Here is a 22749-nt window from a genome sequence, read left to right on the forward strand (position 1 = left end):
TAGTAGTGCCAAGGTGGTATAAATTATATTGCTCCAGATTAAAGTAATGAAAAGAGTGAGGTCTGCTTACCAACATTACATAATGCAGTTTGAAAAAGAAGAGCTTATTTTATGCCTATTGTGTATATAGCAAAGCCAAATTTTGTGTGGTTCTAATTTACTAATACAGTGGGGCCATGATACAGTTTCTGAGTGTTGGCTCCAACTATCAGTAACATTCAAGATTTCATAAATATGTCGAGTTGGGTAGAAATGTTTTATTAATCTGTTATGGGGTTCTGCTTTACTGTATTTTGTTGCGCAATTTATAGATCCATAGTAAGAGTATACTGTCACTTTTGATTACTGTGACACTAGGTTAATTAGGAGGTATTTCACTCTGTTTTAAATACATGGATCAGGATTCAGACATTTCCAAAAGGGAGCTGTGTTATTGGATATACTGAGGTGACTTAGAGGTTGATGTTGGGTGTTATTTACTAGCCAGAGTCCTGGTATCCTTTCCTCTAAAAGCAGCCTAAACTACACATTATAGAAGCTTTTATGAAAATGAAACTGTTTAGAAGTGTAAGTGAAGCATCCAGTTCTACAGTCTTTGGGGACAGGAAGTATTGGCAGCATGTTAAATATTCAGCTTGGTGTATTAATGCTCTTCCCTCATCTGGAAGGATCTCTGCTCAGCAATCAAAGACCCTAGTCTTGGTTTCCTTTTCCATTTCTGTAAATCAGGAGTTGATCCAGTGGTTGTGGCAGCATGATGGTTCTCAGCTCTGCCATTCCAAATGAATTCCAATTTAATCAGGGCTGGCTGAATTTATTCAGAAGGCACATCTGATGAAATTCTGAAGAATCCAGCCCAGCTGATGAGAAAATGTTTTAAAAGTTATGTCAGTTACAGAGGAACTCAACCTGCTTTCCTTCCTGTCCACAAATAACTCTGAAGTTGAGAGCCACCCGTATTAAGAGATTAAATGTAAAGGGTATGGGGCAGGCAGTGGTGAAGGCCCTAGTTCTCCAAATGCTTTGCAAAGGTCATTCCCCTTATCTGCACTGCCTTTGGAAGAGTTAAAGCGCAGTGGCCTGGATCAACGTGCCCAAAACTGGCCAAGAAGCCATGAGAGACAGCAAGGCACAGAGTGTGGCTCTCCCAGGCCCCCAGCCCAAGCCATGGGATATTTGCCACTCTGCCTCATGAGTGGAATACATTGGACTGTGTTCCCAGAACACCTCTGAGATCACACTGGCATTTGGCTTTGCCACGTAGGTGTCTGTTTCCACCCAGAAATGAGATTCTGCACCACAGAGTCACCTAAGTTCAAGTGTGAGCTCTTGAGTCTGTTGGATGGAGAAGCTAGGCATTGAACTCCTACTGAATTCATGGTTGAAATTAAATAAAGAGGTGGACCTCTAAGCTCCTAGCCTGGAATGCCCAAAACCTGGCTCTGGTTTTCAAATGTGTTCATAACAGTGTCCAGCACAATGGGGAATATTCCATGTAGGTGGAGACTGTCAGAGAAGAAACAATTCACAAAACAATGCTGGGGGAGACTTGCAGAATAAACCTTAGCCTAACATCTTCTGAGGTGTTACAACGTAAAATTTAATTCACTCTTCATACAAAGGATACCTATTTTTATACTGCAAATAAAAACTTGATGAAAACACACTTAATAGAAAAACTTTTTCCCCAGGTTTTGCTGTAAAACTTTAAACTGTGAAATTTTTTTTGCGTTTTTATTCAGACAAGATATGGACTGAAATACAGATGATTTGTGATAGTACAAAATTGTTTTGTCGGCAATTGCTCATCAGGGTGAGAAGAAGAACTCTTTTCAGGTGTATCACCCAAAGGATTTTATGAACTGGGTGAAACAAGAATTTTTATCAGGTCTATGAACAATTTGCTTCCTACATTCTTAATAAAAAGCAAAATACCACAAGTCTGGCATTCAAAAGTAATGACTTAAGTAAAAGGAACACAGACAATAATTCTTATCACCCTTTTTTTGTCTTCTTTTCTTGGGTATGACTAGATAGGGTTTGATACTGAAGACAAGCGAAGATAAAGAAGAATTTCAGTGTCTTTTGGGTTTTTTTTTCCTTTCCAAGCAAATCAGCTTGCTTTTTAGAGACTATTAGTTAATTGTTGCTTTTCCTTTAAGTGACAACCATCCTGGGTTTAGTAGATAAAGAGGTTTGCTACAAGATGCCCTTTTGATGTAAGGGGCACTTTCTGAATGGACCACATAAATATTCATGGTATCATATTTGGTCTCTGTATCAGAAGTGAATCTGGTGGATCTGAATGCTGAAATAAGGACATGAGGTTGCTGGACTGGCTACACCCATGTTTGTCTTGGGAAGAGGCATGTGGGTCTGTGCAGAGTTATGCAGTATAGTCCATGGGCAGGACCTTTACCTGACAGACAGGAGGCCCTTCTGCCATCAGGTGCAAGCTGCAGCTTGCAGGAGGAGGCAGTCCAAGAAAAAACATGTGACTGCTCCCTTGCTTTTGCTTTGCAGTCTCCTCCTACAATTTCAGCTGCCATCGTGGCTTTCCTGATCACCTCTTTTTCTGTTTCCCTCCTCTATAAGCAAGAACCTTCTAGGTGCCTTGTGCCAAGAGGCTGAACATAGCAAATTGTCTCAATTGTGTTAACTTTTAAATAGCTTAGAATCTACCACCCTGGAAGTTGTTTTCACCCTGTGCTGTAGCTGTCACTGATTGTGGAGCAACATTAGCCAATTTGCTGCTGTCAAGCAGGACTGGTGTCAGAGCAGGGTGTTCTTATAAAGGAGGAGATGGCAGCTCTGAGCTTGCTAGTTTCCCTGGCTTAGGAAGATGAAGTCAGTAATTCTTTGGGCATGGTGACAGATTTCTTGTTTTTATTTTTTTGTTCATATTGGGGGCTAACTGGGCAGGGAGCCATAAAAATTAGGACCGTATGTCTGTAAAAGTATATGATCAATTTATTTTTGTTGGGAAAGTGATAGATAACATGGCACAGCATGAAGTTATAAAAGGAGGTTGCAGTCAGAGTTGCTGGCATTAATTTAACTTGAGAATGTGCCCTTAAATGTCAGGAGACTGCAAGAAGCACAGAGTTATTTGAGAAGACAGCAACTTTGATGTTGATTTTTATCAACAAAAACACAGGAGATTAAAAGCAGGTCCCCAATTTTGCTTCCTTTTTTTCTTGTTCATAATTTGACTAGGGCATTAGCAGGTATTATAGGAAGGTTAATGAAACCATAACAGTTATGGTGAAAGAGTATCCATTATCTAATTGAGTTGTTTAGGTGACTCACCACTGAAGCTACCTCAATAACTGGGAAACAGAGTAGCTGGTTTTCTGTGAAGATACTACAGTTCCGCTGGCAGATAAAACAAGACTAGACAATCTGGGTTATAAGAAGAATATGGACTTGCAATCATGTTTCTACCAAAACAAAAATGTAAGCGTGGCCATTCTTGATCAAACTAAGGGCTTGTCTGGCTTCAGCAGGGTGTCTGGTGAATACAGAAACCTAGCAGTAGGATGATCCTACCCCTCATATGTGATCCCTGCTTCTGTCAGCAGATTGGCTCCGAGGCTTTTGGAACCAGAGGTTGCATTAGATTGTCTTTAATGCCCCTGATGAGCCTGTCATCTGTGAATTCCTCTAATCCCTTTTTGAACATATTTGTGTCTGCTCCAGAACATCCTGCAGCAATGGGTTTTGCACTTTAGTTTTGTGTTGTATGAAAAAGCACTTTGTTTGCCCATTTTAAATCCACTGTTTGATTGCTTTATTGGATATTCTTTCTTTCATTGAAACAGCACAGATTGCTTTGACTTCTTGATCTTCTTCATGCTATTAATGATTTTATAAATCTGTCATCTCTTCTTTCAGTCTCTTTTTCAGGCTGTTTACTATCTCTGTATATCAAAAGCGGTCCAAAACTTTGATAGTTTTTCTTGTCTCTTTCATCCTCTTTCCAGCTCTGTTAGATCAGTTTGTGTCCTGTATTCACCTGTATCCTCCCCTTGTATCCATTACCTTAAAGGAGAAGAAACTGGTTCAAGAAGATCCTAGTGTCAGGGGTTTGAATCCACACCTTGCAGTTTGTCAGAGGACATACTTGGGTACTCCACCCATCCAGGTTGTGGCATTGTTGTTTTCATTGTCTCTGGTGCAGAATATGTGTCTGGACTTCAGAGAGGTGATAGGGTGGGCTGGTCTTTGCTGTTCCATGTCACTTTGCTCTCCCACCCCCATCACCCAGACACTGGAATTGTGTTTGCTGCTCTTGGAGCTGTCACTGGTTTCCATCTCCAAGCAAATGTCTGTACAAACCAGCAGGCACGTGCATCCCGGCCTTTAATAGAGGAGCAAAGCACACCTATTAGCTGCAGAAGGTCAGGAGCTTCATGCTCATGTACACAGTTGTCTGGTGAATTAAGATACATGTTTTGGTGGTTTGTTTTGTTTCTTTTGCATTCAGAATCCAAAATAACCCAGCAGCTGTGTGTGTAGGAGACAAATCTGGGTGAATAATGAAAGACTTTGGGGAATGACAGCACCGATCTGGTAAAGCTCAAAGACATGTACATCTTTGAGAAGCTGCTGACAAGCTCTCAAAAACTGGAGGGGTTTTAAGCAGACAGTGAATGGCAAAATATATAGACAAATGACTACATAATACTCATTAGTTCTAATTTAGTCTCTCAACCTTGAAATGAGTGGAAGGTGTTCTTGTTTGTTATAGTACTGGCATTATTTATTGCTTGTCAAGTGATAAGACACAGATCCCACTGTGATGCTGTATAAATGTGTACTACAGGGGCTACATCTGATACTAAGCGCTCCATTTTAAAGCAGGTTTTAAAAGTCCCAATAATTAACTGATTATTAAATCTTTTAAAGTCCTAGAGCATCCATAAAGTCTTCAATTGATTATTGCTATACACAGCAACTTACAGCTTCCACAGATGTGCTCATAAGCATTTATGGTATACAGATGCACTTGTGAGATCTTCTGATAATAAATATTAGCTATTAAACCTCAGTAATTAAATTTTCAGGGATAGGAAAGAATTACCTCTTTTCTTCATGGGTCATAATAAAGAACCTAAAGGCTGAGCATTTAGCCATGTAGCATTAGAAGATTCTTGGAAGTGCTAGATAGGTGTATTTGGCCAGGCCTTGAGACATCATGAGTATAAGCAATTGAAATCAGTCTTTATGAAAACAAATGTTGAATGCCTTCTGAAGTCAACCCAAGTTGCTTGCTTGCTTCTGAAAATTTTTGTAGGTCTTCCAAGATTCCAGTCTCTACCTTTTTTGTCAAAGTGTGACATATTACAGTGGTATGGTAATTTGTACTGCTGAAGTTTCGATGCTTGGTAAACCTCATTATGGATTCATTTTGAGCTTAAGGTCTCACCAAATTCGGCTGTATCCAGATTTTAATTTGCCAGAGTTAATGTGATAGAGTGAGAGATGGATGTGTTTGCTTATTGCAGTAACCTGATGTTCCATTGGAGAAAAAAAGCCTTTGCATATTGTCCACATGCAGCACAAAAGAAAACCTCTTCTGAGAGGGAGCATAGAGTCTCATATCAAGACTAAGCCCTGGTTATTTTCCATTGGTACTGTGCCTGAAATCATACACGTTATAAGAATGATTTGTGGATTTTTTTGCTCTGTTTTCCTATGCTTGTGTAGTAGCAATTTATATACTTGCTTTAGCCCAAATCTGTTTTCATATTCACAGGCTAATAGAATTACCAATGACTATATTGATAATCTTGGGGCTATTTTTATATGTTGAATCCTTTTAAAAGTCTACACTGCTTAATACTACAAGCATCATACAAATGCACAATGATATTAAGAAATACAATAAGGTGAGATCTGTGCGTAAGTAATTTTTATTTATGCCCCTGAAATTGTGTACAAACACTGATAGGACACAATGCTCATTAGATTTATGTGCAGTAAGAGTGCTAGCTTAGTAATAAAATTATATGCTTGAGATAGTGATACTACCTCACTATTTTGTCTGTGTATTTACTTATCTGATTTCACTGTTACAAAGCTTATTAGAAGCTGAGAAATACTAACAGTGTATAGCACATACAGCCTGATATCCTGATTGTATTTCCACCTTTTACTTAGCATGTTTAATTGCATTGTTTGCTACTGCCACTGATATGGTTTGATTCCTTTTGCTTCTTACATTCCTCCCATTTGTCTTTTGGTTTGGTTCATTATAAGACTACACAATAACATGGATAACTATTCCCATGGTGAACTGCCACAACAGCTAGTAGGGCATGGTATCTCCAAGATCCTGTAGTGTGCCTGTGCCTTATAACTCATGATAGTATTGTGCTGAGGTTTCATTATGTTTTTGTGAGAGACTTGTTTTTTTCCCTGGTTTCATTAGTTGTTCTCTCTCCTGAGATAGAACATTGCACCTTCATCCAGAGCAGATGACATATACTCACTGTAAGCAGTAAACAGCAGAGTGATAAAATGCTTGCTTTGTCTTTTTATGTTTAACTGCGATGTATAAAGTGATTTTACTTGCCTGCTGATAAGCCATCTATGTCCCTGCTAATGTAAGAAGGAGAAGGAGCCTCTAATAGAGCTATCCTGTCCTGGAGTTTGACTGTTAATAGGTTTTTCTATTTAATTAATACTAAGTGGTATCTTACCATGTTGAGAAGTGTGGCTTTGTTCTGGGATGAAATACAGCTGGTCTCTGGGCCTTGGTCTTCTTGACCACTGTTCTGCTGCAAGGAGGGCTGTACAGTGCTTTAGAAGGTCTTTCATTTTGAAAGTCTGTAGTGGTTTAAAAATTATTCTGTTTGTTTAAAATAGCATAGATTGTTCAATGTGCTTGCTTCTGGGACTAGAACAATATTTTTAATAGAGTAACTTCTGGAAGGAAGATGATGTAGTCTCACCCCTCTGCACATTGCAGCCCAAAGAACTCATTCATGAGCCTATGCATCAAACCCACAGCTTCTGTTTGTACACTACCATTGCTTTCCAGATGTTATCCTGCCTTGCTGAAAAGGCTTTAATGACTACAGAGTTTACTGTTCTTGCAAGGTAGTTGCTGCAAAGATTATTTTCCTTGATAGTTATGTGAATGCATTTACTTAGAAATTTCCATTTGACTGATTTCAGCTTCCAAGAAATTCTTAGATTCTGTGTATCTTTTCTTTTACATCAAAGACTCACAATGAGAGACTTCATGTAGATGCCTGCAGGCTGGGGCAAAACAATTTCTTTGCTGCTTCTTGGTTAAAGCAATAAACTGAGCTTATCAAGCCTCTGATGACATACATTTTTCTAGCCCTCACATGACCATGCATAACCATTTTCTGAACCATATCCCATTTTTAGTCATCTTCTGGAATCAAAGAGCAAGAACTAGAAACAGGATTGTAATAAATGTCTTGGTGATGCTGTGATCAAGAATAGCCATGTCTTCCAGTTACTACCTGATTACATTTCTGTATATGGATGCTAAGGGTTGTTTGACCTTTTAACTGCATTGTTGCTCAGGAACTTCATGTCTTTTTTAATACCATTGCGCTCCATGATGTAACTTCCCATCTTTCTAGTGTGATGTGTATTCCTTATGCCCAAGTGATTGATTCTATATCCTGTTGTGTTGATACAGGCTTTGTTCTTATGAGGCCTGTTCACAGGGAGTGCAGAGCAGCAGGCATCACTGGCCAGTTCCATTGCTAGCCACTCCTTTGAATTCAGACTTGTTTTTAACAGTGCATCCATCCACTGTTACATCTTTGTCCCAGCAAAATTTTGATCAGTCTGTTTTAGCCTCAAATACCTGAATCATAAAGGCATTTCCTCCCAGTTAGGGGGTCAGCTTGTCTAAAAGCCGATTATGTTCTTACTAATATTTCTGTTGCTCAAACCAGTAACAAGAAAATCAAAGATATAGAGTAGGGATGTAAAATAGTAAAGGGTGAAGACAAATTCCCTTGATTATGAATCTTGATCTGCCTTTGCTAGTCAAAGTTTGTACCTGGGGAATTTTGTGGAATGCTTGTCCTACCAAGTCAAATTGTAGCAGCAGCCATGAGCAGACTTCACTATAGCAGTTGATACATTTGGGCTACATTTTGGTCACTGCCATCCCCGCCCCCCAAGGAAAAATCAACCATCCAAACAAGAAACCCAAACCAAAAATGCTCACCCTGATGTTTGTTAGTGTCAAATGGAACTGCCACTTTAGCACATTCCTGTAGATATGCACTACACAGTCTTGGCAATAGAGTTCTAATTATTCCAAGTGAAGGATCTCTTACTCAGCTGTGAATTCTTCTCTAACATCGTATATGCAGTTGCTCTTGTCTCTTTCTGAAGTAGTTTGGATTCCTCAGGAGTCTGCAGGTCACATTCACAAACCTGTTTTTAGGATTTTTAACATTCAGCTGTTGTATGCATGTATGTACACATATGTGCTTCCAGTGGATTAATTGCTAGCCATATCAAGTGAATTAAAATTGTGTTGGTGTTGGACTTCATGAAAACATTTAAAGCAGAAAAGTAAGTTTTTCATTAATATAAAAGAAATAAATTATATCATCTTCACAATTTAGATAAAATGGGTGTAGTGAAGGATGGTATTAAAAGCCGTGCTGGCAGCAAGTGGTAGCTTGTGTCATTGCCAAATCTGTCTTGTAACCTCTGTGTGACCCAATTCTGCTGAATTCCAGCGGTCTATGCAAGTACGTCTTCTCTAGGTATAAGAATAGTAGCAGCAGTTCCACTACCTAGAACAAGAATGTACAAGGCTATCAGCTGTCTTGCCTAGGGGCATGAGATGATTGCCAGCTGGGGTTAAGAAAAAGTGTTTCCTTCCTGTGAGGCATTACATAATTATCTGTGTATGTTAAGTGTGCTGGGGTTTTTGTCTGAAATTCATTATATAAGCCAGTGCTATAAGGAGATGCCAGACTAAGAAAACAGCCTGGGCATATGTATTGCAGCAATTCTGTTTTCTCCTGGTTTTAATACTGTCCAAAATCAAATGAGATTCAGTTTATGTTTCACCTTGTTAGCTTTGCAATGCTTTGCTTTTAACACTGTCCTGCCAGCTTTGTGACGCAGATTTGACTGCAGTTGAGGAATATTGCTAATCCGCTCGTCTCCTTGTGGGGAATCAAACTTGAGCCAAATGAAATGTTTTGTGCTACAGTGTTTTCTTTTATTATTGCACGTACAAAGCAAGTGAAAATGCTGCCTGCCAGGATCTTGCCAGAGTGATACTGATTCTCTACTTTTATGAGATGCCAATAAAATAGGAGTTATTCTTTTTCATCTTGCAGCTTACTCTTCACCAAAGTAAAACTGGAATGGATACATAAAGGACCTGAAGAGGCTCTGGTGACATGCAGACATATGTTGCAGATGTGGCAGATGGTGTACAGTGTTTTACAGCACAGGTAGGCTTTCTCCACTGTAGCAAGTGCAGATTTGTAATTGGTAACATGGTTATCCTTTTTAATTGTCTAGATACTTGAGTTATTTTGCAAGAAGGGTGATACACAGTACTGTTTTAAAGATAAGTAATATTTCCAGCAGATGAAAAAAAAGGGAAGATTTTAATGGCCATTATTTAAAAAAAAATAAAAAAACAACAAAACCAAAATCTCAGTGTTTTAATACTGAAGAAGCAGTTTGAACCACAGGTTTCTGAACCAAATGTCTAAACATCTCAGTCCATATTTGGATGTCCAGAATGGAGGACAAATTTTCTTTCTCCCCAATAGTGCTGAGCTTTCATCAGCTATTGTTCACAGTCTGCAGTAGTTGGCACCACCCAGGAATGTGTGGGAGTGACACAGTCCTGAAGTGAGTAAGCCAAGGAAAGGCACAGTGCCAAACTCACATGCTGTAGTTGCACGCTGGTTGCACAGCCTGGTGCTAACTGGGCAAGGAAAGAAAGGAAGGATGTAGCATCTTTCACCCTTCCCTTGTCCTAGTAAATCTGCATTCACAAAACGCTGTGTTCGCTGCTTCCTCCCTTTCATCTGCTGCCGCACTGAAAGGTAAAGTTGAAAAAGTGTGTGAAAGATACTGAGTTGGGTTTTCTTCCTTCCCACACCCTTACGATATTGCCCTAGTCAAGGTATCAGTGTACAGTGTCTTGGGAATATTATACCAAGATCCATTGCCCATAATGTCCACAGGGGTTGTGTTTGATGGGAATGACAGCATGCTTGATGGCAGCAATCAAGACAGCAGGGTGATGTAGCTTGAGTTGTTCCCCAATTTCTGTATGCATTGCATAAGATTTATAAACACCAGAAGTGTATGTACAGAATGGTGCATGTCTATGTACAAGTTGTCCTTGAGGGGTTGTTAGTAATTCTTGTTGGTTTAACTAATGAGCAGCAAACCAAAGGCAAAAAATCAAGATATTTACATAGCAGCAGTGGTCTTTTACAGACTTGAATCATTGATTTCCTTAGGCCTTAGTATTTGTAGCTAAGGATTCAATCCTGTACCTCTCACGTGAATAATCTTTATACCCATGAGCAGTCCTCATGAAGCTGATCAAATCCACACTAAACAATTATGACTGAGGAAGATTTACACTTGTAAGGGGGGGCTGCAAGCCTGAGACTGTGGAGAGTACATTGGAAAACAGACAAATAACTAGTTCAGCCATTTGGACTGCATTTGGATCCCAAGCTGTGCTTTGGCTCTTATACTTAAAAACCCAAGATGTGATAGCTTTAGAGGCTTTTGATAAGCTTTAGCCATAGAATCTTAAACAAAACAAATTGCTTTGCTTTTGCTTTTAAAAACTCTGGTATGTATTTCACTGCTATTCCCAGCCAGAGCTTTTTTTTTCCTTTTTTCAAAAAACGCATAATAAAGTATTTTTTATTATGAAATGCTGCTGGAAAGGTAACAAGAATCAACTTGGTACCTGCAGTTTTAGACTGGATTCAGTGACCCAGGAAGCCCCTTGTATTTAGCAAATTGCAGCAGTATCAGCTGACAAATATGTAAAGTATTCTGGGTAGGGCTGGCAGAGGAACTTAAGGGGAATTCTTATCAGTGAGACTTGGACAAAGGCATTTTTAGGGCCTCTTGCAAAAGAGAAGGTTGCATTTACACAAAGTTGAGAGCTGTTGCACCCAGTACTCCTTACTGGTTCAATCAGTAGATAATTGCCTGCACAATTGAACGGTACTTCAGTTGCATTTGTCTGACCTGTTTGCTGGCTTTACAATCTTACTGTGACTGACTAACCAAAAAGTCTTTCAGGGCCCAGCATTTTATCCCCAGCAACTATTCATATGGCCTGTTCAAGTCCCCTGTCTTCTCTCTGACAAACCGGTGCCTCTGCAGTCTCACAACCAAGTGTCCCACTCAGCAGTTTTGTCACCAGTTTATCCATTTATCAACTACATTTCAAAAACATGGGCAGTAAATGTCCTGCTGTCCTACTGTCAACCCTTTCAGTGCTGTGTGTAGAAAGCAAATCATCTGGCTCCTATCCCTTCCATGGTGCATCAAAAAGCTTTCCTGGCTGAAGGCTTTCACAACTTTTCAAGGGTTGTGAATTTTCAGCCCTTCTCTGGGATAACAGCCATTGGAAGTGGCTGTTTTGCACAATGCATTACGCTGGGTTTTCACCCTGGGATTTTCCAATCTCTTCACATGCCCTTAGAGTAGGAGTACAGTGAATTAGCCAGTGTTTCAGCATGTGCCTGAGCAGGGATTCCATGGTGGTGGCTGCTGCATTAAGGCAGCACTTGCCTCATGGCAGTAATATATGGAAGTGCAGCTGCCTTATTCCTGCATCCACAGGAGTAAGACTGAGCTGTCCATCCAGTTCCACCAGCAGCTTCTGACCAGGGCACTTTCATTTGGGTCAGTCCTGTCTAGGTGAGGCTGAGGCATGGGACAGATAATATAATTTTCCCTTCTCTCTATCACTATATGATAGGCTCAAATGAATTATCAGTGTGGAAACAAGTATGGAAGATAAGGGAAGCCCATTCAAGGATAGAGATTGGTGCAGTCCAGTGCCCAAGAATTCAGAGTGCATTAACAGAAACCATTGTGCTTGATCCCAAAGGCCAAGTAAAAGGTTATTTAGCTACTGTAAATATGAGTGCTGTTATGATGAATGACAATAAGTGGCTTTCAGTCTTAGATTGTTAGCTGGAAAGGACAAGACTTGGTTTGTGTTTTGCTGTTGTTTTCTGTGATAACAGAATAATTGTGTTTTAAACCAAAAAGCAGTCCCAAGCTAATTCTTCTGCTAGATCAGTGCAGATTCAAGGGAATTCTGTGCAATCCTTACCAAAGGACTCCTCAGACTGAAAGATGGGGGCATCCACAACAATCATGTCTCTCTGACAGCTTGCTTCCTGGAAGGAATATTGTCCAAAGGCTGAGCTACAGGCTTGGAAGTGTGCCAGAAAAAGTAGCCAGGGCAGTCACTTTTCCTTTTGGTATTTCATCCCTTAATGGATGATGAGAGGAGATATCATCACCACTGATCCTTGGGGGATGGCAGACTATGTGGTGACAGGAAGGCTCAAGAGATCTGTGTTAAGTGACTTTTTGTTAGCCACATGATGGTTTTTTTTTGGTGTGTTTCTCTTTGTAAAGCCTCTCCTGTGAGGACAGAAGTCCAGTAGAAGAACAGACCAGAGTTTCATAAGCAGACCTGTTTCACAAAGCAGTGCAATCTGGTAGTTTTTATCTTCCTTCTCTTTTTGAACAGAACAAAGGAGGAAGGGGAGAAAATCAGCCCTTTGAAATGAAAATATGAAGAAATTAGCACCCAGGTGGAAGGTGGTAATTGGTCTATTTCAGAAGGATCAGCACAGTAAACCTGTGAACAAAATTATTCTGCAGAAAAGCCCAAGAGATGTGGTTTTTGCTGGGTCTGGGTCTGCTACTGGGCCTCCTCTGGTCTGACTTCTAGCTGCCAATATGTTTCTTGTCCAGTGGTTTGTAAAGACTCCCTATAGCCAAATAAAGTAAATACCAGTGTGTGCCCTGGAGCCCCTGCTGGGCAGTCTCTGAGCTTCCTTTCCAGTGGCAGTGGGGCAGATGTTAATACATTCAATAAGCTGATTTCTCACAACTGGAAAGCTTGATTTTTCACTTCTCATGGCAGCTAAACTATTGCCTGCTTTGAGGGGAACGTTTCTCCACTGAGAGATGTCCAGGTTACACAGTTTTGTTTTTTTACAGTGGCTCTGAGAAAGGAAGTAGTGTGACTGAAACACCAGTAATCAAAAAGCACAATGGACTGCATCTCGCTCTCCCAGATGCTCATGACACTGATTCTGGTAAGGAAACAAGGTTTGTGCTTTCCTGTCCTAAACACATGCTTTTGTGAGAAATAAATATTTTGTTTTATTTGGAGGGGGTGGTGGGCCTGTGCACATTCGTGTTGCTGGTCAGGAGGTCCAGGTCTGCCTCCACGGCCAGCTCTGCTGTAAAATGTGTCCCTGTGGTTTGCCTCTACCTTGGCTTCCCCATGCATAACACAGAGAGGAGTTCCTACTTTCTTTCACAAAGCTCTCTGAGATGTATAATTCTGTCCTTCTTGTTTTTTATTCCTTCCCTCCCTAAGCCTGCCTCCTCATTTAGTTCTTTTTAGAGGTCCTAATCAAGCCAGCTGCTATTGTTGGTTTTGGAAAGCTGAGTGAGAGTGTCAATTCCTATTAGATGGTGATTTGCTTTGGGATTTGTGCATAAACCTTGTGATGCTTTATTGTATGGTAAATACATATTCACAGTACCAGATAGAGTCAGATGGAAGTAACTGAGACATCAAAGCTGATCTTGACAGTAAAGGGGAAAAGAAGTTTTCAGAGAGCACTGCTGACTTGTGATTTTTGTCCTAAGTCTCATGATACTTGGTACTTCTTTAAAAACCTAGCTCAAAATCAGATGATGATGTGAGAAACTTGCCTTTTAATTTGGAGGGTTTTTTAGGGAATCAGATGCCTATGCTTGTGGATGTAGATGAAACACTTGCAAAGAAAGTGAACCTCAAACTCAGAAAATGGACAAGAAAAAAAAAAACTAACACATAAGTCTCATGGATCTCTAGGGAATTAGGGTTTGTCTGAGTCTTAATTGTGCTGTATGCCATGGTGCTGCCTGCCAGAAAGGGCAAATTTTTGTAAAGTACAATCAGCTTTTTGAATCAGCTTTTCATGCACCTAAAGTGATTTGCACTGCATGCAGTTTGGTTTTAGCCAAAAAATATATTCCTCCTCCACCCTGAGAATCCAGGTTTCCATGCTAACGTGGTTGCCCCCACAATGAGCAAGAAAGGAGCTGGTACTGAAATTACACCACCCACCTAAGTGTGGGGCTGGCACTGGCTGGTTTCAGCAGGGCTCTGTGGCTCCCTTCTCTGCAGGCTCTGGGTGCTGCTGTTCTCCATCTGCAGGAGGGAAGCACCTGGGTCTGCTGTCCCTGTTGGGAGCCTCTTTGAAGAGAGTAGTGGGTGAGGTTGGAGGGTACAGCTCTACTCCCTCTTGCCCTTGTGCTTCCTCAGAGCTGGGGCTGGGACTGCCTGCTTGGAAGGAGGGAGAAGGTCTGATATTTCTGCATGGCTATGGAGCAGGCAGTGCTGTGTGCTGTGCAATCTCCTGGGAGCATGCAGCAGCATCGCTGCACTGCGCAGGCGCTCTGTCACCTCTGGGCTCATCACTGAGGGGTGGCACTCACTGTGGCCGGCATTGACACTGGCCTCTCCCTCAGCTAGACCACAGTAAGATTATTTGCTGTGCCAGAATTTTAGGTTTGCTGCCAGAAAGATTAATTCCTCTTTACTTTCTTCATCTTCTCCTAACTGAAGCAGTGTTCCTAACTAAATTCACTGATATCAGTCAGCTGCCTTGCTGTTTTATTCTTTCTCTGATTTAGTCTTATCTTATAACGCTTTTGCCTGAAGTGATTTAGGCTTGGGAGTTCTGTGTTTCTTATAAGCCTAGTAAATCTAATGAGCTACATTTCTATTTTGATAGCAGTTTTCACATAAATGCAAAATATTAAACTTGGTCTTTTTGGTCTTAAAACACTCTAGAACAGTGCTTTAAAATTATTTGGATAGATTTTGTAGGGCTTATGTGCAGAACTCATCACAACAAAATCAGTTTGTTATTTCACGAGTTATTTCCAAAATGTTTGGAGGGTTTTATTGTAAAATGTGAAGTTTATATTCTGTCTGGTAGAGCTGTTAAATAGAGAAAGAGGCTGCACTAAAATAACAAATTGATATGATATCTTCGTATGCCAACATTTGCCTGTATTTTGAGGCATGACATTAAAGTTCTGTGAGACAGGTTTTGTGGGGAGGTTTTTTTAGCACGTTTCTTTAGGAGGAGATAGCTTATAATGAGACATTCAGATAATTTTTTTAATGTTGCTTGAAGTTTTTCGATCTCCCCCCACCCCCCTGAGGTCGGAGTCCTGCCAGTGTGACACATGCTGATCTCCTCTCTCAGGATAGAGTGAGTTAGAGGTAAATTCTTTTGGGGCTGCAGTAGCCATCAGCCCACCTCCAGGAGCACCGTACTGCTTGCCTGAGATTCAGAGATGTGGCTGAGCCCCTTTCAGTCCAGAAGGGTCAGACTGGCAAAAACTTTCTCTTACAGGGTTTATTTGGTCAGGCAAGCTTTAAGGAGAACTGCTGTGAGCATCTCAGCAGAGATGGGCAAGAACAGTGGTGGCAAAAGTGGAGCATGGGCTGGTTTGGAGAGAGCCTGATCATCTGGCATGTGCATGTCCAGAGCAAGGAGTGTATCTGTGTCTGAGGCCAAGCAGGGATGGCATGGTCTCTGCCTAAAATATATTTTGCTTCCTCTTGTAGGCTGGGAAAGAGGAAAAAGAAAGTAAACATCAAAGGATTGGAATGCCAAGGGATGTTAAATGAAAAGAGCCTCCATGTAAATTGCTAAGTAACTTGGGTCTCATTTGTCCAGCTGTGCAGATGCCCACTGCACTGAGGAGGATCAGTCTCAAATTCCCCTCTTGGCAACTACTGGGCTAACGAAGATAAGATGAGGAGCAGCTAACTTGGGTTTCTTTGAGAGCAACTGTGCTGTTATATTCCTGTGAAGTCTGCTTTGTGAGGGAAGGATGCTTTAGTAGATTCTAACTGGATCTACTTAGGCAGTGTGTGAACCTCTCCAAAATGCACAAAGGTGATTTAGTTTCCTTGGATTGATTTGCAAGGAAAAGAGGATTTCCCTGAGCTCTGTGAGGATGTGAATAAGACACCAGCCTATCTGCCCACCCAGTGCAAACAGCCCAGCATTACATTTGGATGCTTGCAAGAAACACAGCTCCACAAAGCTTCTCTGGGAGCAGGCAGCCTTGGCAGGAAAATGTGGTACTGAAAGTTGCATTCAAACATGCTAATATAAGAATCTCGTTAGGCTGACTGCACAATCCACAAAGTTCATGTAATTTTTTCCAGGTTTGCCAATCTAGAAGGCAAGAGGTCTGCCCTAGCTTCAGAGCTCTGCTGATAACATCACTAGCTGTTCATGTGTCCATTTTCTTGTCTCTGCAGTGCAGAGAAGCTGTCTGTGTTTTAGATGGCTGGGGATAAATGCTTGGTAGTTTTTGCCTGTGTCAAACAGCTCTAGTCTGGCTTAAATTTCTGGGAGTTTCAGTGAAATTCTCACTAGTGGAGACAGGGATGGAGGAGAGGAGTGTGAGTAGGCAAGGCAGGGGAGGAATCTCGTGCAGTGAAACGGGCTGAAGGTGGAGTTAAATAAACTGGTAAATACAATAAATTCTTCCTGCAAAGCTGAATAGCTTTTGCCCATACCCTTAAAGCTGTAATTGCTACATTACTGCACTGTCATCTGTTGGAACATTAGATCAGGAATGTCTTTGCAAATATGTAGGAATTTAAGAAATGCATCTGGGAAGAACACATTTGCATTTTCCAAGGGAGCCGTGGGAGGTGCCTGCTGCAGGGCTGTTTTGAAGTCCTCCTGCTTGAAATGAATGACATTAGTTAGCGATGAGATAATAGGACAAATATTTCCCGTTGCAGTTCTGAGCCTGGGGTTGCACTTGTGGTCTCTCCCAAGCCCTGACACGCTCACCTCGGGTTAAGTAGAAGCTGCAGCCATGTCCTGCCGGGAGAGTAAAGCCTCCCCTCATGCCTGCCGGGAGGCTGGGTCCCTGCTCAGCATGCAGAGGTGGCCAGGAGACCGTGGCTGGGGACCACAGGCTGATGTGTTGGTCTGCTGGTGAGGAGGTGTGGTTTGGCAGCCCTCTCTCTCTTGAGCACATTCCAGCTGGAAAAGCATGCTGTCCCTCTCAGAGAGACCATTAAGTGCATGTGCCCCGTGGCTGCAGGAGAGAAAAAGCGGGATTTTAACTCTAGGATCTTGTGGTTTATGAGGTCAGCCTGTAAGGGTAGATTCAAGAGTAATGCTAATCAACACAAGTGCTTCAGTCACAGCAACTCTCCAGAGAAAGAGCTTATCAACCAGAAAATCACATTAAAACCTATGTATATTAAAATATTTATTTCTCAAAGCCAACTCTGAAATCTCAATTTGTAGCTTCTTATTTTGGTACCACCATATTGATAGCCCTCTCAGAGGTTGGCTCACCAGTATAATCCCACTTGCTGTACTGGAGAATGTGGTTTCTGCCCATGCAGCCCTCCTGGGATAAGATTTTGATGTGATGTTTTGTCCCAGAGGTGTGGGAGCCAAATACTTTATTCTTGCGTAAATGTTACAGTGCATACTAAAGGTTAATACAGTCAAAGCTCTGAACTCTGTGCTCCCCAAGGTTAAATGAAAAACCACCCTGCCTCTAAATCAGTAGAACAATAGTGATGTCACTTGAAATGTGTGTGCTGTGTGAATGGGGCTAAGCTTGTAATACTGTATGACTTTTTTACCTTAGTGGGGCACATTTTGTAATTGTATTATAACTGTGCTTATAAAATGGGTATTTGTGGAAAATATTTGATGCTAGACTTCTGCTTCCCAAACAAGCAAAATATGGTTGCTTCCTTGATGAATGCTAAGCAGACCTTTATAAAATTACTGTCTCTTAATTTGCTTGTTTGAGCTGCAGCTCTTGGATAATTTAGTGGGGTTTTTTTTCAGTAAATTAACCTTTTATAAAACATACTTCTCCAGTTTGTCATGCCAAAATTCAGCTGAGTTCTTATTACATAAAACCAATGCAGTGAGTGGAGGATCAGACCCGCTACCTTAGCAAGTCAAGGAAATATCATAAATAAGTATAAAATACATAATTGTTTGTTTGGTTTGTAGGTTCACAACGAGCCTCTTCCCTTGCTGCATCAAGACTGGAACAGGCCATGTCTGAAATAACTATGCAGAGCAGCACAATGAAGCAGGGACCTGTGAAGCTCTGGACAACTCTTGAACAAATTTGGCTACAAGCTGGTAAGTCCTGAGCTACCTGGAGTTCCTCTTTCCCCCCAGTGATGAATCAAATGACATAAATATTAACAGAGTAGTTGAAGTCATGAGTTGAAAATCACTCTATTCCAGCAGAAAATTTGCTATTCTATCGCAGATGGTTTTTGAAACACCACTTACTTAATTTTGACCCCAAAAAATACTGTAGTAGTGTGATTTCTCAGCTCACTTTTGTTTTTCCAAAACACACAGAAAACTTTAGTCATCGCTATAATATGCTTTTTGAAAAAGAGGATAGGTAGTTCTTCACTAACAAATAGTAGTTCATAAGGACGATTATTTTCGTTCTCCTCTTACTAAATGCCTCCCTGTAGAAAGACTGGGCAAACCATGTCTTAAATGTGAATTAAGCATTCCAATCCTTGCTGAGGTTTAAGTGAAAATTATTAGAGCATGTTCTCCACTCTGTCCTTGACTGTTTGAACCTCCCAGGGTCTTGTAGGTTGAGTAGCAGTTTGAGACACTAATGCAAAGATGCTGCAACAGAGCACATAAAGGGAAAACAGTGAAGAGAGACTCTACCCACAAGTGATCTCCAAACCCATGGAGGGGTTTTATGTAGGACATCTGTTGAGGAACAGAGTTGCCCAGCACATTCTGCCGTTTGCATTCCAGCATTTCAGAACTGATAGAGTTCCAACCATGTAATTTTGTTTTTAGGAGACACAGTTTTTCTTCCATAACTGGGCCCACAGTTGTGCACTTGAAATTACCTTTGAGTGCTGTGATTGCTTATTAGATGTCTCACCATTTGCAATGCAGAAAGAAAAGCAAAACCCCCTGGAAAGCTGCTGATAGTTTTCTATTCTTTGTGCAGGGGAACCTTTCAAATTCTCATTTCACTAATCTATGCAATTGACAGTTGTCACATAAGACCTGGCAATCTCACCGTACTTTGCAGCAAAGATTTTCATAGCTGTTTCTGTGGGTAATTTCCTACCAATTAGCCTTTAGTTCTAGAACAAAATATATGACATTGTTTTTGCTACACTTTGATTAATATTAACAAAGAAGTCACCTTATAGAATGCATCATCCTTTAAGTTAATCACATGTGTTCTCCTTAATGACTTGTGTGGATGTAAATTTCAGTGATGTGCTGTGGGCTTCAAAATCACCAGCAAGATCGTGCTTTATTCAGTTTATATTCCTGATTTAAGGCTGCAGAGAGGGCTGGTGGGGAGCAAAATAAGTGGAGTTTATTATGATGAGAAGTCAGGTGTCTGCTGTCCATCATCCTACAGCTAGCTCTAGGCAGTTTACATTCTTGCTGCTGTCTGAAAAGACAAAAGCAATAAAGACCTAGTGCTTGCTGTGAATTGCTATGATTGCTTTTCAGTGTGAATAGATTACCTTTCTGAAAGGTGTTAATTAATTCTTTTAGATAGAATTTATTTTTATAAGCTGTAACTTTTCTCTCTTATCACTTTGTAAGCCTTTGTTTTACTTCATGCTTAGTTTTAGCTGGACTCGATTCAGGATTGATATTTTGAAAACATGTACTGTGACTGCTTTGTAATTTCATTACTGAACTCAGTTATTGTTATGGATGCAGCTTAATGAGCTTCTGCTGAAGTACTGGCCATTCTCTTCTCATGGTAGTGTGGAAGCTGCTAGATTCTGGTATCCTGAGGGATGAAGAGAGGTGCAGGTATTTGGGGTAGTCTTTGCTCTCTGTGGAGAAGGGCACAGTGCCTGAATAATTGGAGGACTTAGTGGAAGTGGGTTGGCTTTATGCTGAGATTAGTGAATGGAATAATCCAAAGGGTGTCACTGACCTTCACTATTAGGATCTTTCCCATCTAAAAGGAGGAACAAGTGTACTTGTAAGAAGTACCTTCCAAAACAGATATTTCATAGATGACAAATTAGACAGATATGCATGGTTAGAGGAAGTTGAGGTAGTCAGGTGGTTTTACATTCCAGCTCACCCCAAAATTAATGGCTGTGGAAAGCAACAGGCAATTAGTGTAACATTCTGATGCCTGCCTATGGAGTCAGTTGATATTCATGGAAGGTCTGCATCAGTATGCTGTAGATTTTCATCAGGTTTAGCTTGGACTTGTCCTTTTTCAATCAGTGACTCATCTTGTGACTCCAGGCAAGTTGCCTAACTTTTTCATACCTCAGTGTCCTATCTCCAAAGGGAAAAAACGTTAATGCGCCTTTGGGAAATGACTCGTGTGTTGTTGTTTTTGTTGTCATTAACACTTGGACCTTTTTAGTGTGACTCATAAATCCTTAGATAAAGTGATTACAATTTCCTAGCCTCATACTACAGTGAATTTATAACGAAGCATCTGTCCTTCCCAGACACTCACAGGACACAGCTGGCCGTGCCTCTGTGCACGGGTGGGGATTGAGAGTGCCAGCTTACAGTGGCGTCTGGGTGCCATCAGAGTCATTGCAGCTGCCATGCCTTCTCATATCCCAGGGCATGAAAGGTAATGGTACCAACCAGCTGGACCCGTTAGAACTTTGTGCAGTGAGGTTGGGAAGAGACACACAGAACCAGCTATCCCACAGCTCTAGGGGGCTGCTCTTACAGCCCTCCAGTAGCCAGGCCAGGCCACAGTGCCAGCACATATACTTGCAAAAGGGACTCTTAGGGGGTGGTGCCTATCCATTGACACTTACATAGGGGAATCCTTAGTGTATTATCCTCCAGCTGCAGCTGCAGTAGGAGTTCCTGCCTTGTGCAGAAGTGTCCTCAGTCCCTCCAAGCTGGAGACCCCTTGTTCTCTTACGGGTTTCACAATTAGCTTATGAGAATATGTGTGTTCCCTTAACAGTGGCTGAAGGCAAGGCTGTGAACCCAGTGCAAATAGTTAATCCCTTTTAAGCTGTGATAAAGATACCTCTTTCCCCCACAAGAGAGCATACACTTAGTGGTTTTATCTGTCATTTCTCTGGGTTTGTGACCAGCATAGTTTTGTAGGGAAGACAATAAAGCACCATGTTTGGATGTGCAGCTGCTAAGTCGAAATTTGTGTTGCACTTTAACAGATGCTGTACCTTGTCTTTCCCTGCAGCAATGCCTAGTGATCTTTGACAAGGTAATTTTTTGTAGCCTCCTGTAAACAAAGAGCTGCTTGATGGATCTGTGGTCTCTAGAAAGAGTCCTCTCTCTTTCAAGCATCAAAATAAAACTGTGAATTCTCACTGTTAATCTCACATCCAGCCATCTCTTACAGGACCACCTGGGAGTACAGTCATCTGCAGCACAGAACTTGGCACATTGCCTTAGTGGGTGTCCACATCTTCCTGTTTTCTGCACAGGTAGTCACAGCTTTGGAAGAGCAGTGTGCTGTTCACAAAGACCAGAGACGTCCCATGCAGCAGGCATGCTTGGAATACTAACGGGCATATTCTATTTCCAAGTGTTCTGTAGCAGAGATTGTTAACACAGCTTGTCTGGTCCCTTTTAACAATAACCCCCCTAGACCTCTGGAATATAATGGCTGCTTAAAAAGAGTCATCTCGGAACACTTTAACATTTATGAGCCTAAACATTATTCTTGGCCCCACGTCTGAGAAACAGCTCATTTCAGGGAGTACTTAGGAACAACGCTACAGTGCACATGCTGTGGTGGTGCAGCTCCAGGAGAGGGGTTCATTATGCAATCCTTATGCTCATTTCTCCTCTTTGTTCTGCTTTTCATGGCTGAAAGCATGAATTCAAGTTTAAGAAGAGGCAAGGAACTTTGGTAGCCCTGGTAAAGCTTATGAACTCCTCCCTCTTCCTTCAGGAAGAGCTGCAAGGGGAATCCTAGAGATTACTAGAGCTAGTACTTCTAACAGTCACGCCAGTACTCCTCCTTTTTGTTTAGAAAATAGAGTCATGCTGTTTGGCTAAAGAAAATATACTTGAAATTGTTCAAATTTATGACTAAAATTTACCTTCATTCAGCATTTTTATAAAATCACTTTTGACCCAGAGAGCAAAGCATGTCAGTATTGGAAAGAAATAGTGTTAATAGTTCTAGGCTCTCTGGGAAACTGGAATGATTTTTTATCTGAAGTATGTGTGATTATACTTCCAGGCAGTAATAACCATATGCTCTATTTATACAGAGCATTTTAGAATGCTACAAGCCAGTTTTAATAAGAGTTCTAATATTCTAGCTCCTGTTACTGTTACTGTATTTAAGCTTTACTTTTAACTACAAGGTCCACTTTGTTTGTCTTTACTAGTAGTTTATATCTGACAATTTAGCTTCTTGACTACCCAATACTTTACCAAA

At 41.1% G+C, this 22749-nt stretch overlaps 1 protein-coding gene across 2 annotated transcripts in view; it reads left to right on the top strand.

Moving 5' to 3' along the window:
• Positions 1–22749, top strand: part of TTC7A (tetratricopeptide repeat domain 7A) — a 167593-nt gene that overhangs the window by 98298 nt on the left and 46546 nt on the right. For both annotated transcript variants that reach the window (XM_005416310.2, XM_031060383.1), the window contains exons 15-17: positions 9357–9473; positions 13255–13352; positions 18336–18470. In XM_005416310.2, the coding sequence (XP_005416367.2) occupies positions 9357–9473; positions 13255–13352; positions 18336–18470 (350 nt within the window). The remainder of the gene's footprint in view (positions 1–9356; positions 9474–13254; positions 13353–18335; positions 18471–22749) is intronic.

Source organism: Geospiza fortis, unplaced genomic scaffold, assembly GCF_000277835.1.
Source record: "Geospiza fortis unplaced genomic scaffold, GeoFor_1.0 scaffold41, whole genome shotgun sequence".
NCBI lineage: Eukaryota > Metazoa > Chordata > Aves > Passeriformes > Thraupidae > Geospiza > Geospiza fortis.